Source organism: Ptychodera flava, chromosome 13 (assembly GCF_041260155.1).
Source record: "Ptychodera flava strain L36383 chromosome 13, AS_Pfla_20210202, whole genome shotgun sequence".
Classification (NCBI taxonomy): Eukaryota; Metazoa; Hemichordata; class Enteropneusta; family Ptychoderidae; genus Ptychodera; species Ptychodera flava.
The window spans coordinates 6,222,224-6,239,295 of NC_091940.1; the positions used below are offsets into that span (position 1 = coordinate 6,222,224).

Consider the following 17,072-nt stretch of genomic DNA (forward strand, 5'->3'; position numbering starts at 1 on the left):
AATAAGATGGCATAGATGTTGCTCATTTATTTCAAAATGTTTGCAAAAGATGTCCCAAATTCTGGCCAAGGACTTCAAACAATTGAGTTGTAGAATTAGACTATTATCTGGTCTATGGTGTTAAAATACAGGTGACTATGCACATGTGCAGATAATGAGTCATGCATATCAAATACAATAAGCAGAATGTGTTTTAAATTTTAATTTCAATGATCAATGAGTTAATTGATTGCTTGATTGATTGACTGATTAATCGCTATATTATTACCCTAAATAAATATGCAGACAGTGAGTCAGACATACCGTAACATTACATGTAAAAGCAGAATCTGTCTTGAATTTTTATTCATATTTCAATGTTCAATGTTCGATGAGGTAATTTCACTGATTGATTGATTGGTAAATTATTACCCTACCTAAGTGACCTAAGTAAGTGCATGTTTTCTGCTTGCAAGCTGGCATTCTCTTCTTTTAAACTCTGAATCAATTTGTCTTTTTCTTTCATCTCAGTCTTCATGTTGTAAATAGTTTCTTCAAGGCTTTCACAGAGTGCCTGTTAGACAAAACAAGATGAAAACACAGTTTATGATAATGTCAAAAAGTCAATGAAGTTCACGTTCATTTCTCACGTTGTCATGGTAAATGAAAGAGTAAAAGTAAATTTGGTAAATGAATTGTCCCTGTAAATAGCATTACATTTTTAGGATTTTCATCCCCTGACAAGTCTTCTCATTTGTGAGAACCTTCAACCTTGCTGTAAGATTCTGCTACAAAACATCCTTTCAATCCTCAGATAGAACAGAGAAAGAAATAAATGACATGATTTGTGATGTCTACAGGAAATAGTGGACTTGCTTGCTAATAAGCTAGCAACAGCTGCTTTCACAAACGGGTAAACATTAGTGAATGCCACAACAAAGTTTCATTCAACACTGATATTGTGAGTGAACAGTTGACTTTAAGAAGGTATTTTATGTAGGACACAGAAACACACTAAGAGCACAGTGACTATGTGCCTTTAACCTTTCCACCCATTTCCCTCTACATAGATCCACCAATTGTACTGAAACAATAGGGACATACCAGAGTTTGGTGGTGATGGGGTTAATCTGCATGCAATATACAATACCACCATGAGTTTGATCCTGAAGCCATTGTTGAAAGATAACAATAGGACTGGTGGGAATGACCTTGAATTTTCTTTTGATATACCTCAGGTCCATGTACTTTGTTAAATTTCAATTCAGACCACAACTTGAAATGTTTTAAACAGCAATCATCAATTGTTTGATTGACAACGGAAAAAACAGTTGGTTCCTTGGAGAGGGAGAGTTGTGTGCTTTAGATTCAGATATAAATATCAATAATAATTACATTTAAATATGATAGTCTCCACCAAGATTTCCTAATCAGAGATGAAACAACACTAGTCTTCCACTGTACTGAGATCATTGCTAGCGCTATTCTATCAAGTTCACTTTGTCACCTGTCTCACAGCCATCTATTTCTGAAAATTCACATTTACAACATATGGTATTTTCCTTTCCATTGCAACATGAATTTTTCATTAACTGAGCCATTACAAAATTGCAATAATTTTCATCAACTGTAACTAACACATTTCTGGTATAGCTTCTGGTTACATGGGTTCATGCTGCTGGTATGAAGTAAATCTAAACTACAAATTGGCAAAAGTTGGCCGTATCGTCAGTTCCAATTCTGGCTAATTCTCAACTGTCATTTCATGTTTTTACTTTTTATCAAGTCAAGAACACTACAGATTGTTGTTTATTTACATGAAATATTGACATGAAACACAAAACATATATGTTGCTTCTAAGACATGAATAAGGCTTGACAGTCATCTACAAAAGTACAGGTATTAAATGAACTCTGTTCTGTAAAATATTCAAGTTAAATTCATATGCAGGCTGTGAAGACAAAAATTGATCAATACTTGATGTCAAAGTCCTCTGTACTCAGGCCACGGAACTGAATGGTAAAATGAGGCTATGTACACAATGGCCTGTAAACAAGTCTCTTGACCAATCAGTGTCCTTTCACTTTACTCTCTTTTTTCTCTCTTAAATTCAAAAATCATTTCCTTTCCTTCCTTGCCAACCAAGGATACCTTTTTAATGTACAAGCTAGGCAGACACTCTTGATGAGTTTTTGTCAATCATGCTGATGGCCTTACAAAAACCAATCTTGATATCTGAAGATTATTGTCCAGTCATAACACTGAGTGATAGCTGTCAATAATCTGCAACCTTGAGTGACAGAATAAATCTATCAACAGTGACAAAATGTCTATCCTTCAAGTGCATCTATATGCCATTCTATTTGTACATGTTGTTTGAAGCAGAAATCCTTACGCATGTAACTGATGGAATTTTTATTTCCGCATACCAAGTAGGGAAGAGCTGCCTGTATTTGCCTGCTCCTTGACATGTAAAGTTTTGACTAGACAGGTGAAATTTTATCGTTATGCACACGAATGTCCAGTTATTTTTCCAATAATTCACACACAAGCACACACACATAACAGAGAGAGAGAGAGAGAGAGAGAGAGAGAGAGAGAGAGAGAGACACACACACACACACACATAGACACACAGCAGCAGCAGCCCATTACATCACAGGGAATGGAGTAATCTTCTTGTTGTTGTTGTTGTTGTTGTTGTTGTTGTTGATGGTGATGATGATGATGACGATAATAAAAAATATTAAAAAACAATGTGTCATTCCTTGCTGTTGTTTGTCGATGTTGTAGATAATTGTAAAAGAAAACTGTAATCGTGACCAAAAAACGACGAAGGTCGCCCAACGTCACTCCCGTCACGTCCCGTCCAACAACACACAACAACAACAACAAGATTACTCCATTCCCTGTGATTACATCCATGTATGTGACATAAATGAGATAAGGTATATCCAATAGATCAAATAATGATCAATCAGGGAACAGTTTTTCTTTCAGACCGACAAAGCTTGACACTTGAGTGGACAAGTATTAATACCGAGTAGATGAATGACATAGACTGAATGCTGTACCAACAGACAACACTCTGGTACTACTTGATATCAACTGATTGTAGTCTTGAAGATTGAAACCAGTAGAAATGATTTACTCAGCCTTATCAGTTGTCATATTTATAGAGATTCATGACCTCCACTTATTTAAAGAGTCCAATCATCAGGAATCAACAGCAATCTGCTACCAGTTTTGAAACTGGTAACTATTCAAATGTATCACATGTGTTTGCCACAGACTTTTTCTTTACCATTTGGTTACTTTCAATATTGTTTTTTAACATTATTTTTAAAGCATGTCAACCATAATCTAGTTGTAATTTCAATACACCATATGCACGGATCATAAAACAAGATGTACAACACTTTCACCCCTATCTCCTAGTACAGGGGTCCTGTTATACCATTGAGAAAACACCAAGGGTGGAACCATTGCTCTGAAATGGGTAGACTTACTCTGCTTTCTTCTAGACTGTCATGAGGCCCAGGGGGCTCATCCAGGCAGAAAAACTCCCTAACTTCGTTGCTGTGAAATGAGAGAAACAATATGAACTAAATAAAGAGTTAGGTGAAAGCCCTGAAGCCCTAGTCACACAAAGACTGCTCAGTCCTACATGGTGATATCGAACAAAACATTGGAAAAGTTCCAATCTACAAACTTCATACCGGGGAACAACAATGGTTAATGTATTTCACTTTCAGTTTGAAAGTTATAATAAAAATAGATATAGAACTCAATAAACCCCTAAAATTATTTAATTTGGTGAGTAAATATCCTCATACATGTAGTATCAAAACAATTGTGCCAAATTACACATTAATTTTCTCAGTCAAACAGGCTGTTATGTATTTTAATAGTCAGATTTATTAGTCTTGCTGTCATGTTTACATTTTACTTTTTCAATGGTAAACCTTCCATCTTTATTGAGTTTTCAAAAATTCATGCAATTATGAGAGCAGACATTTTAACTACAAGAACGATTTTTCAGAAAGTTTCATATTATCCAAACTATTAGGTGATGAATATAATTTAATACAGTTATACATTTGGCTCTACAGAAATGCAAGTCATTGGGAAGCAGTTCAGAAAACAGTACACAAGTTTTTTTTACATTTTTGATATATGCTGGGAGTCTGAGATTGCAAACAACACCCTGTGTCACTCATGTCAGTCGAGAAATGTTGAAATATTGACACAGGAAACAGACTGTAAATAACTAAAAAACTTCAAAGAAGGGATTTAAATACCAAAGCAAATATATCGTAGACAGGGCAGGTAACCAGGCAACATCACACAATGGATCTGATCAAACTATTTTCACTTTGTAGAATATCAGTTTCCTTGTTACTCACTGTCTAATCTCAATTTTGAAGGTTTTTGAACAAAATAAATTGTGTTTGTTGGGAAATTAAGGAGTGTGTTTTAGTTCAGCTGGTTTTCAGAACTATGACTTAGTGATTATTATTTAGTATATCTTTATATATTATTTGAAATTGTGAAAACACAGCAAAGTGAAAGAAATATGTGCACAGGTATTTTCTGAATTGTGATGAATAAATCAGAACTTTGTGGAAGGTAAAACAAACAGGTATTGTCATACTGTGGCAGATCACATCTACACTACACTCTCTGTTTGAAAACAGCTTGTTGGGTTTGTACATGTTCAGAATAAATATTGATTATACACAGATCAGGTTGAGAAGCTGTCCCTGAAAAGTCAGCTCAGAAAATATGCATGGCAGAAACATGTGTAACAAGTCAGTGCAGAAAATATGCATGGCACAAACACGCGTAACAAACAGAGCACCAGGATTGATGTACCGGTATGTTGATAGTCTACAGTCTAGCAAGTTAGTTTGCAAAATTACCAGTAGGGTTCTAGACTAGAATTTTGGCAAAGTAGACCAAAGTCAACCTTTTTGAGTATTTATTAATGTTTATCAAAATGTTAAGACAGGAAACGTACTACAGTTTGTAGAGGGCCTTTTGTCAAAGCCCCTCAGCTGTATTTTTTTGCATTTTACTTACTGAAAAAATACCATCCAATGTTTGGAAATGTCCTGTGGTAAGCATTTGTATATAAGTTGCATTTGATTTCAAACGATATTATCAAAAAATACAACATGATATAGGTAATGGTGCTCTAAAAAGAAATTCATGATGGCTATCGAAATAGTCACACTTTTCTTGTCTCAACAGTATTAACAAAACAACATAAACAATAACATGCAAATCTCATGGCAACTAAGATGAAGGAAGGTGTGACTGACTGAAAAAATGCTATGTTTGAATCCAGACAAGCAAACAGAATCCATGAATCTAAATATATATTGTGGAAATTTATAAAGTCACAAATGACTTACCTCTTTACGATGTCTTTGTGACCGGTGATGTTTGAGACAAATGCCTGAAGACCAAGAAGTCTGTCTTCCAAAAACTCTTTGTCAAAATTATTACCAAACCACTTCTTAGGAGGAAGAGCTAAGCGAAAGCTGGGAAACTTAAGTTTTAACTGAAATGTAAAATAATAAAATTATACACATAAGGATATATATGTAGATAAGTGATATGTTGTCTTTTTGTCAACTGAAATTTTGTTGATCATATCTGTCCATGCTTTACCTTGTTTTTGTTAAAATTCAATGATATATTCCTAAAACCACTGCTATTTCAGGCTACACTCATTAATAAAGTGCATACTACAAATTAATGTTTCTTACTTGCCATATACAGTTTAATTTTTTAAAGTAATATGATGAAGTTGTTTTCCTCTATAGCATGAAATTGCGACTTACATACAGAAACTTAATAAGATTAGTCCTTCTATGTTGCACACTGGATCATAGCTATGGCACTAGTCCATACATAATTTGAAATACTGTAATTTTAATACTATGTAAATTATTGGACAAATCCCATTAACACTGGTTGTTACCTATAGTGTTTGCGTACCACATTCTTTGACATCAAATTAATTTCTTTTGCAACACTGGTCAATAGATCAAAATATAGTTGTTTCCCTGATCACTGTTTTGTTAATCTTTTACTTTCAATCTTTCAGTACCAGTCTTCAGTCCCTAACAAAATTTTCTTACCATACCAAAGATGGACGACTGGGTTCCAAGTGATGCTTTTTATCCAATTTTTTGTTTCTCTTAAAAGGTATAATTCATTGTCAATATTTTCCTTTGACCATTGTAACCATGGGTTGTGTACTGCTGCACTAGCTCAAATGGACAAATTCCATCAGTATTGATACACAAATGTTAACATCATCACCTTTGAAGGACTTAGCAGTACAAAATGAAAGTTGTCGCTCTGTGCAAGATTTCCACATAACATTTTTTATGGGAAAGTTTTCATACCCCAGGTTATGCATTTCATCATCAGATGATGCATACTGATGCTATGATCATCACTAGATCATCAGAGGGACACTCCCGAGGCACAGATGCCTTCGGCATTAAGCAATCACTCATCTCCAGTATATTTCATCCATTTTGATCAAACATTTAGAAATTCACCATTTAAAACAACCAATTTCATGATATTTTATTTATGCTGATAAACTTCTGAATGCGTTCCTCATCATGTGTAAAATTTATGTCACACACATCAGTTAAAAATCCTAATGCAATGAGCTAATATTCATTAATAATACAAAGATTACACTCAAACTACATCAAACTATGTGATATTAGACATGGATTACAAAACTGGTGCAATATCAGCATTGTGTCGTCAAAAACAACAAATATTGATAATGTACTTGCTGAAATAGCATCGCAACTAGAATTCTACAAAAATAAATGTTAAGGTACATATGGGATGGGACTATGTTTACCAATAGTAAACTCTATTTGACAGAAAAAACTGAAAAAATGTAAATAAAAATGTTTTGAAAGTTTTGTTTTTTTTCCAGAGCAGGCACATTGTATTTCAGTACCATGACTAACATTGAAACTGTATATTATTCCTCAACTGAGACGTGAGATATTTGCCTGCTTGCTGAGAAGCAAATGGATTACTGGCAAATGTCGTAGGGTACACTCAGATACTTTGCAGACCAATACAATATACCCTTGTCAATCAAAATGATAGCATTAAAATTTATTTTCTCAGGACAGAACAGTAAATATAGCGTATAAATCCACACAATTTCAATTTATAAATCCTTCAAACTTCAAAAAAATCAGCTTTTCATCTCTTGCCTGTTGATTTGTGCTGGACTATTTTCTGCATTAGTTGTGTCTCTGAATGGAAGACATTCGGCTCACATTTTTGATGTCAATGATATTCCATTTGTACCAAATGAAAATACTTATGTTGTGTAAGACATCACTTTATAATATTAGCAAGCTTGAAGTCAATATGGAGCAAAACAGACAAATCCATTAAACAACATTATCCTGTGACACTGATGAAAAGACAATGACACAGCATCAAAACGTCATCGTCTCAATAAAAGACAATACCAGATGCATTGTGAGATAAAACCTGTCTTAACACTGTCAACATTTTGATCAGCATAATAAATATGTGAATATTAAAATGTATATACATTGAAAACCATATCAGGTAATTTTCATCCAATTGTAACCCTGGTTGATATTTAAACCTTCACCAGGGCACTTTTGTAAATAATATCCTTATTTTTGCTCTTTAATGAAATATTGACTTTTATGAACATGATTATGAGAAAGCACAGTTTGCATTAGATAAATGTTAACTTCAAATATGACATTTTCCTGAATATTCAACTTTGCACTCATCACATGGTGTATTTTTACAGACCCTTTATCTTATGGTAACCTGGGTTACAAACCAGTTCAGAGTTCAATATAATAACACATTACTGCGCAATGATAGGACCTTTGTGATATTTTCAACTGTATATGTGTAAAACATCCATGCCATCCTTGAACATACATGAAGATACCGCTTGTATATTTATTTTGAGAAAAGCACAAAGTGTAAGAATATGACAAAGAAGTAAAAGCTTGTTAGTTCCTATTATTGGATATCCTGCTGAACATTTATTTATATAATAGCTGCCGATGTATTGGTCAACACAGCACTGTTGTTTCATAAACATTACAATGTCAAGAAAAGTGATCTGTTTCCAGTTCTTTTTAAATGACATGACAATCAGAAGATACTGCAGCAGTTAATTTCATGACTATTTCTGAAAACCAAAATACCCTGTATGAGACCTGTTGGACCTTACAAATACTACAAATACAATTTGGAAGCTGTTGGAAGAGAAGTTTCTGATGAATAAAATTTTGACAAAATCTGAGATCAAATCCTTATAATATAAACATACAATTCCATCATAAATTGAATAAATCTAACTGAAGCAACTGCTGGTAATCCAGGAACCAATGTTGAAAACAAATCAAGCTGAGTCTGATGGAAGCACTTTTTGATCAAAATTTAAGGAAGCACCTAAAAAACAAATATCCCGATCTCCTGATAAATCCTGCATCACAGACATTAGAGGTACAGTGTATGCAAAACTTGCTGAAAATGGCAGACTTAGAATACTCACAACCAGATAACTCGACATTGAAATGTTTAATCTTGTAAAAGTATGAATTTAGCCATACAGCTTACTCTTTCTCCAAAGTCTAATTTCAATAAGTTTCTACCATCTTCAATTTCAAAACACTTTTATAGTTTGCCATATTATAATTTCAGTTACAGAATCAATCTGTGCTTGTTGATTGCAAAATGTAAGTTGACCTACCCTGGCAAGTCATAGGGTCTGAGTTTTGAAACAAAAGACCTTATTAAATATCCCTACCTGGTCATTCAACCTTACAAAATCTGTATATCTTCTGAAAACAAACCAATTATCCCGAGGTGACCTCTTGACATAGAGCTTGAAAACCTGTAAAGATAGAACAATGGTTCAATGTTAGATGACATACGAAACACAATCCGATGAACAGAATTTGTAAACATCAAAAACTTACAAAGTTTCTTTCAAATAACACCATGATATTGATGAGGTGTATAAAGTGACTGAACATTTGTTTCCCCTCGAACCTTACACAATTACAACGGACATTTTTTTTTTAGGTAGATGACCTGCAGTTGTTACACACAACTGCATTATTTTCAACTTTGTTTCTAATGTGTTTGCAATTGTTACATTGATTAACATTACACTGATCATACTTATTTTCAAATGTTTTTTCTTCATAGATGAATTTTATGCAGTGCTGTAGCTTACTGAGCATTGCTGATGCCTTAAACCCTTTGAACCCGGCTTGGAAACAAATGTCAGTATGTCATAGGTCACAAGAGGTCAGGGTACAAAGGGTTAATATGAAATACAATTTATTACATCATCATAACTGTTTTCTTGAAGCTCATTATCAACCAGTAATAGAAGCTTTGGAACATTTCAAGATCTGTTTATCACATATGCATATTCACTGTTGCTATTGGTTTATTGTATTTTGAGCCTGTTTCACATGGCGATCATTTCAATAAAGCAGAGGATACACAGGAAAGGTAATACATTGTATATCCAATGTTATTTATGGAATTAAAAGTGGGTCATCATCTGAACTTTTAAACTCACATCTACCATGTCAGTATTTCCGTTTCACAAGTGTTTATCAGATCACTGATGTCAAATACCTCTTTCTGATATTTTGAACTGATGAAGTTACACCTTTGTACTAAATATATGTACCATCAAAATGTGTTTCTGAAATCTCCTTACCAGGTGAATGTGTTTACCTTCATTAAAGATGGATTACTTTTTGAAGTGATTTACGTCAGCTGCCACAGCTGTGACAATACTTATTTTTCCAGGGTTCCAATGGTAGCCATCAATAATCTATGCTTTCATTACAATTTTTTCATCGATGTTGCATGTCTATCAAACTAGTGGCTGGCTCAAAAAATCATAGTTTATACCAGTAGAATAGGTCAAAACATCGTTTGTCTGGTAGAATCAACTTTGTGTGTCAGTTCATATCAAGGTGAAAACTGATTATTGTCAATGGTAAATACAGATCACTACAGAGAACTACATGTATGATGATGAAGGGTTGTCATAGTACGTTCATAAGTTTACTAATCCTCTGTGATTTTCTCCTAAAATGTGAACATTCATCTACAATTTTATGTCTCCTGAAGATGAAGATGTCTGTCACAAAATATACATGGACAATTTTTTCAAGAGAAAACTTGACAAACTTCTTTTCACAATAAAATTGGACTAACCATGTTGAAAGTCAACATTTCGTTAATAAATTAACTTTGCATGATGGATGGAATTTTGAAATCTATTGGGCACTGTAATGTCATGGAGACATTAGCCATATATGGGCAGTCCAATAAAAATAAACTTTAATTCTTGTTCACTGCCTTTGGCTTTACTTTGATTATTCAGCAAAGACACAGGTGAGAATTCCAGTGTTCACAGGCAGAGGAATATAAAGTATCTGTGGTCTTTTTTTGTGGAACTTTACAACTGAAAGAAAACATTAAATATGCTGCTGCTGATGGGTTATAAATGGCACAATGAAATCCCATGAGAATGTGTCACAACGCTTTGTTATTAATTTGGTTGCAGGACACAATTGTATGAATGCTTTTCAAATTCATTCTGAGTTTTTGCAGCAGGATGTTACTCTGGTAGATTTTACCAGGGTTCCCCTGTGATGCTACAGTTATTATGATTGGATCTGACTTCTTGCTATTCAAATTTAGGAGAAAACTATTGAACTAGAGGAAAACAGAAATAGTACCAGGGTTACAGCACCATTCATCTATCTTCCCATCCCTTAACACAGACTCGATAAATTCTGTCATTAAATCATAAACACCTGGTTCATCAGGGAGCATACATTTTGGGAAGCCGCTACCACTTATCCTTAATATTCCATTGTAAGGCAAGTTACAATTACCCCAGGGACTTTACTCTTTTATTTCAAATATCATCACCTGGGAATCCCTCTGGCCTCAATAGCCTATTTTTTTCACACTTTCTGTGAACAAACAATACTGTGTATGTTATCAAAAATAATGATACTTGGCATTGGATCTGATTCTTTGCTTTTCAAAGTCCAATATCAGACAGTCTTCCCTGTGACTGGTTACTGTTATAGTCTGCTATGTGTAATGCAACACTTGGACCATTGGACGGTTGATTTCTGGTAAGACTTCATTAGAGCAGGTGAAAACCGTTGAATTGTTACAGTTATCAAGGTCACCAATGATGAAAATTTACAGGTCAATGACTTTGGTAATGACTTTTCAAACACTGATAAGATAACCACAACCAAGGACTGTTTTGTTAGTTCATTCTTCCCAGGCTGGCAAATAGCTTTTGTCAGCTGGAATCATGAATAGTTTATTTGTTTGACCCAGTGACCCCTGGACCAGCTGTTCAGAGTGGTTGCCTCTGAATGCATAGTTTGCTCTGTGCTTTCAATGGCTGTTGGTGCTGTTTCTGATGTTACTGGGCGTCCTTTGGTCCATTGTCTCCGGACATGTCCAGATAACCTTGAACCTCACTGAATTTGGAACAAATTGGTACAATAGGCCAGTCCACTGCACATCCAATTTGCATAACATGATCATACCTCTTTCAGGTTTTCTTTGTATTCTAATAACATCAACCACCATTGTAATCACAGTGTGAAAAAAACACCTTTCTATCAACAAGATTTTGCAGATCACGTTGGTGCCAGCATCTAGTGAAAGTTGTCACCTTAGCCCATACATGCAAACTGTCGTCTCCCCGGGATATGTATTGTATTTTTCAATGCAATGCCATATAATTTAGCAAACAAAGTTCACATGAACAAATTTAGAGTTACACATTAACCTTGAGATCAATGTTACATTAAACTGAATTGTTATTAAAATAAAATTGAGTGAACATTGAATCAAAGCCTGAAGAACACAAAACTGAGTTTAAACCTCTTGGTTGGTACAATAGGTAGGTTTATTATAATTCAACAGTGTTCTGCCAAGACCTATTATAGAGTGGTGGCCGCCACTCTTTAATTTCTGGTAAACAAAAGAAATCATTACCATAACAGTTATATTAACTGTTATGCAAATCGGTCACCACTCTACCGGAAAATCCTGGTGAGAACACTGATTCAATTTACATGACAAAATGCCCCTACTTCTTTTACTTTCTTGTTGTATTCTCAAAACATTACTTTTAATGAAATCATTGTGTGAAACACAGCTATATAATGCAGACCAGTTGAGTATTTATCACACTGATTGCTTGAGCACACAGTATTGGTACCAGCATCCAGTGAAGGTCCTCACTCTAACCTGTACGTGTACACTGACACCTTTGTCACCATATTTTCTGTTGTACAGCAGCAACACACAGGGAGATTACATTTCTATTTTGCAAATCTACTGTAATCGGGATTGATGTTAACATTCAAGGGGTGACCAATGATGCAACAAATTACTTTGACAAAGCAATATTTTTTTAATTGAAACTTGAAGAATATAAACTGTGAACACTAGCTATCCCCTTTAAATCCAAACTGTGGTTAAACCCATGTGTTTTTGACATGGCAGTTGGATCTATATTCATGCCAATAGGGACATCAGGGTTATGTTTAATATATATTGATACAGATCAAACAAATTTAACCATGGGAGATAAGAATTTCAGCCACTGAACCAAGCTGCACATCAACCTATGCAAAGTAACCACTTTACCAAAACACAAACCAATTCATCCTTGGTCAACTGTATGGTATGTATGCAAAGCCAAATATTGACAAATAATGGGTTGACGCATATGGACTTGCCATGGAGATGTTAAGCAGATCAAAACACAGTGGAATCAATGGAGACTGAACAAGTTTTGATGTTCAACCCTTTCCACTAGACTGGAAGAGCTGTAGCTCCAGGACAATCATATATCCTCTGATATGAGATCCTCATACAACATATCTTCAAGCCTATGCTTTCCAGAAGAATATTCAATGATGCAATTTCCATTTCACCATTGACAGAACACGATCCATTGAACATTAACAGGGCTTCCATTAATTATTAACTATTAAAGACTGACTCATGCTTTGAAATTTCCCTGATAGTTCTCTGAAAATTTTCTGATACAGTTCAAAAATGATTTGAAAAGACTTTGTGAAATATTTCTCATGATGACTGACTGCTGATGTATGGTGATGGACAGGTATATATGTAGTACTTGTTCAACTTATCTTTCTTAGAATACCAGTCAAAAATGAAAGCCATTTATACTACATTTTCAAACCATTATATAGCCTCCTACAGAAAATATGATGAGCCAGCTAGGTTCTATTGAGGTGGAGAGAACGATATTTTATACAACTGTAACAGATAGTAGATGCTGTACCTTTCTAAAAAATAATTCTGATTTTGCAATGTTAAAGATATGAAAGAGAATATGTAGTAATTTTTTTTCTGGTTGTTTTATTCAAATATTTGCCCAGACAGTCATGAGCATAAGCTTACAGATGAGTGAAATGAATGGAATTTGACTGTACAGTGAGACAGAACTTTTACACTAACGGATACTGATTTGTACACTGGTTTAAGAATGGTGTCATTAGCCTGGACAGAAATGATCATGATTGTCAGAAAGGACATCAACCTTGGTGTCAGTCAAACAATATTGGATTTTTAAAAATCTATGCTCTTCTTCACAGTTGTCAAACATTTTCTGGACATTTCAAATCCAAGGTGTCCAAGATTGAATTAGTGGACAAGTGTAATATGAATATAATTTATTTATTATTTAAATATAGGAAAGATGTCTTGTTTTTTAAGGTTGACACAACTGGTGAATATTAGCTGACACTGCAAAATTTTGAAAGGCTATTTACAGAGTGGACATGACGTTGGTGGGTTATGATATGTATTCAAATTGATCCGAGCTGTCACTTTTACTCATTTGCATAACATTCAACGTCACGTGAAGAAGCCTTATGACTGTCACATGATGTCAATAGATGACAGCTGTTCAGCGATGTGGGCCATGTGATGTCACATTGTTGTACCCTCCCCCACTGATCACAAGTAAACTACTCACAGGTTAAAATGACCTTGATTCAATAAATTCAACAGCTATCCACACAATTATGGGGATTTTATTTCAAGGGGCAAAAACAAATGAAAATAATAATAGAAGCAAAGTCTGTGCTTACAATGTTTTTTTCTTGGAAAATATTGTTCACACTTTTTCTAACACCACACATACCAGTATAAGATCATATCAGTTTCTTGAATGAATTCTGAATGCTAACACGTATCTTTTTAGTAATTTGTCTGAAATTATGAGAAAACCTTTGAAATTTTGTGATAAGAGTTCATTGATTTCCATAAAATCCATTACCAATCTGACATTATTATCTCTCAAATTTTCTCTGAAGGATACCTTTTTGTTCATTACACCTAATCTTTAATAATATTGTGTATTATAGTACATTATAGTGCAATTTTGCCCAATTTGCATGCATACTGTTCATTTCATATGACATAAAACAAACAATTTGAAATGCATGACAAATCAAAAATTTATTTGTCAAACACAGGAATTCTGGGAACGCTTGCTTCCATTCACGTCTTTTATTGGATGTCGCTCCTTTGCTGTAGAATTTCTTGCAACATTTTCAATGAATACGAGGTCATAGTTTGTCTACTCTGGCATCTGACGATAACAACTGACATTTACCAGAAAAGTAAAAAGTGATGTGTTTATACTGAGTAGGTATTATTATGTCAACAAGAATCAACAGTACCTTTATCCATTGCTTACTCAAATATATTAAATATTTTAAAAACCAAACAACCCACATAAGGTTCCATTGTTTGCAGATAGTCAGACTCAGCCATTTTCACGATATGTCATTGCAAATACAACCACACACAAAGCTTCTTTACTGTGTGATAAAATGTAAAGGGTATTGGTCAGGCAAGTTTGTCACTGCGTTCTTTCAAATTTTCTAATAGACTTCCTCTGTCACAGCTGGGGGCTGCTGCACAGTAAGCAGAAGTATACTTTCACAAATATATTCTTTACGACACAAATTTACCAAAACGTCTCTGCATTCATAGTTAGTGCTATGCTAATCTCTCTTAACTTTTAGGTATGATCTGCACTAATTTCATTTTTATTGTGATAATTCTGACATACAGACTAAAACTTTATCAAAATGTAGGATAGGGCAGAAATACACATCATGATAGTGAAAAGCTGTTTCACAAAAAATATTGTGTATTCAGGACCTCTCCATGGGATATTGAGTCTTTAAATAGATTTACTGATTATTGAAATAATTACAAAAATATCGAGATAATACACAGACACAACACTTGAAAGGAGTGACATAATATCACATAAATGCTCAAATTAATTTTTTAAATTGAGAGTACACATGTCTTTCTATTTTGGAGTAACATTACAAAATTTAAACTGACATCTTGCTTTTGTCAGATCTGAAAGTTTCCATAAACTGCTATTTTCAAGATCAACCTAATCAAGATTCTTTTGCTTGGTAACTTCCTGAAACGATACAACAATTCAAACCATGTACACAACTTTGTCAATAGGTACATGTACCAGTATTAACCCTAACACTACCATGGTTTGGCCTGAACCCATTGTTATCAAAGATGATTTTAGGCCTGTTTACAGAGAATTAGGAGTGCACAGCTTAACACCAAAGTGGGTATTTTGCGGGTTGAGGGTTGCAGGCTACAGTTTTTACAAATTATGGGCAACATTGCATAATAGAACAACTGTTTACTGCAACAATAAGAAATCCCTTTCTGAATGTGTGTTTCTAGAAATACCGCTTACTCACACACAGCACTTGGCCTACCTGTTATTCACAGCTAAGTTACATCCCGCGTCCCCTTTTTTCAGAATGACTTTGTAACCTTTTTGTCACAAAAAATTGTCAAAATCCAGGCTATAGCCTATAGCCTACTGAAATGAAGACATGATGGACAATAATAAATTACAATGAAACCCCGCTATTAACATGCAGCTTTTAAAATGGGCGCGAAAAACATTGTCTCGGAAATGATACTTGATAAAATTGAATTTCATACACGTCTGACAGTCAAATGACAAGATATTAAACAAAAGAAAATTTTATTACGACCCGCAGCCCACATCCCGCAAAATACCGCTTCCAGCTTAAAACAAGGTGTTCGTAATGTACAATGTTACTGTAAATGTGTCTGATCATGTGTAAATTTAATTTTAGAAATGTAAAACCATTACATTGAGCAAGTTTAATGAATGTGTTGTCATAGATACTGTCACTCCTAGGTTTTACTAGATGTGTCGTGACTTAGTATAGAAATGTTAATCTTGAAAATTGTAACACCTCGCCATTGTTCAACTCTGGCTAAATATTTCTCAGCTTCTGCACATCTACATCTATCTCGGTGATTTCTGGCTGTCTTTTGTAAATAAACATACTTACCTTGGAGTTGTTTTGAACTGTATCAGTGATGAAACTGATAGCATTAAAAAAAGGTCATTTTTTATTCCATGACCAATGCATGTTTTACATTATTTCTTGAACAGTTCTGACTTTGCCAAAATTACTTTCTTTCCTAGTGTATTATTCTCCTATGTGTTAGTGCTACAGTGTACTAGTTGAATTAATTTAAGAAGGTATGTACATGTAGCTGTGGAAATGCAGCTATCTGTGGCGGGGTAGTGCACATTGCTATGCCGGTCATCAAAAGGTCAACCCCATCACAGATACCTTTTGATGACCCACAATATAGCGACACGCACTACCCCTCCACAGATAGCTGCATTTCCACAGCTAGTATTGATGGTGTTGAAATAGCATCTGGCAACACTTGCTGAATTTTACCCAGTGTTCGTAGAAAACTGAGTATATACATTGTTGCAGCATATCTCAATTTTCAATGAGACAATATTGTCTTTAGAGAGATAGCAAAGCCATCTGTGGACCAGATTTTGTAGTGATAACAGACAAATTACCATGTTATAAGTTCAACCTTTTTA

The 17,072-nt window shown here is 34.5% G+C and overlaps 1 protein-coding gene across 3 annotated transcripts in view; it reads right to left on the reverse strand.

The window, feature by feature from the left end:
• The window catches only part of LOC139147247 (sorting nexin-16-like), a 41,837-nt gene that overhangs the window by 10,189 nt on the left and 14,576 nt on the right, over nucleotides 1-17,072 (reverse strand). For all 3 annotated transcript variants that reach the window (XR_011555679.1, XM_070718272.1, XM_070718273.1), the window contains exons 2-5: nucleotides 8,841-8,927; nucleotides 5,398-5,546; nucleotides 3,490-3,559; nucleotides 417-553 (exon numbers count right to left, since the gene is read on the reverse strand). Coding sequence is in view for 2 of the 3 variants with exons in the window: in XM_070718272.1 (XP_070574373.1) it covers nucleotides 417-553; nucleotides 3,490-3,559; nucleotides 5,398-5,546; nucleotides 8,841-8,927 (443 nt within the window). In the remaining variant the exon portion in view is untranslated. The remainder of the gene's footprint in view (nucleotides 1-416; nucleotides 554-3,489; nucleotides 3,560-5,397; nucleotides 5,547-8,840; nucleotides 8,928-17,072) is intronic.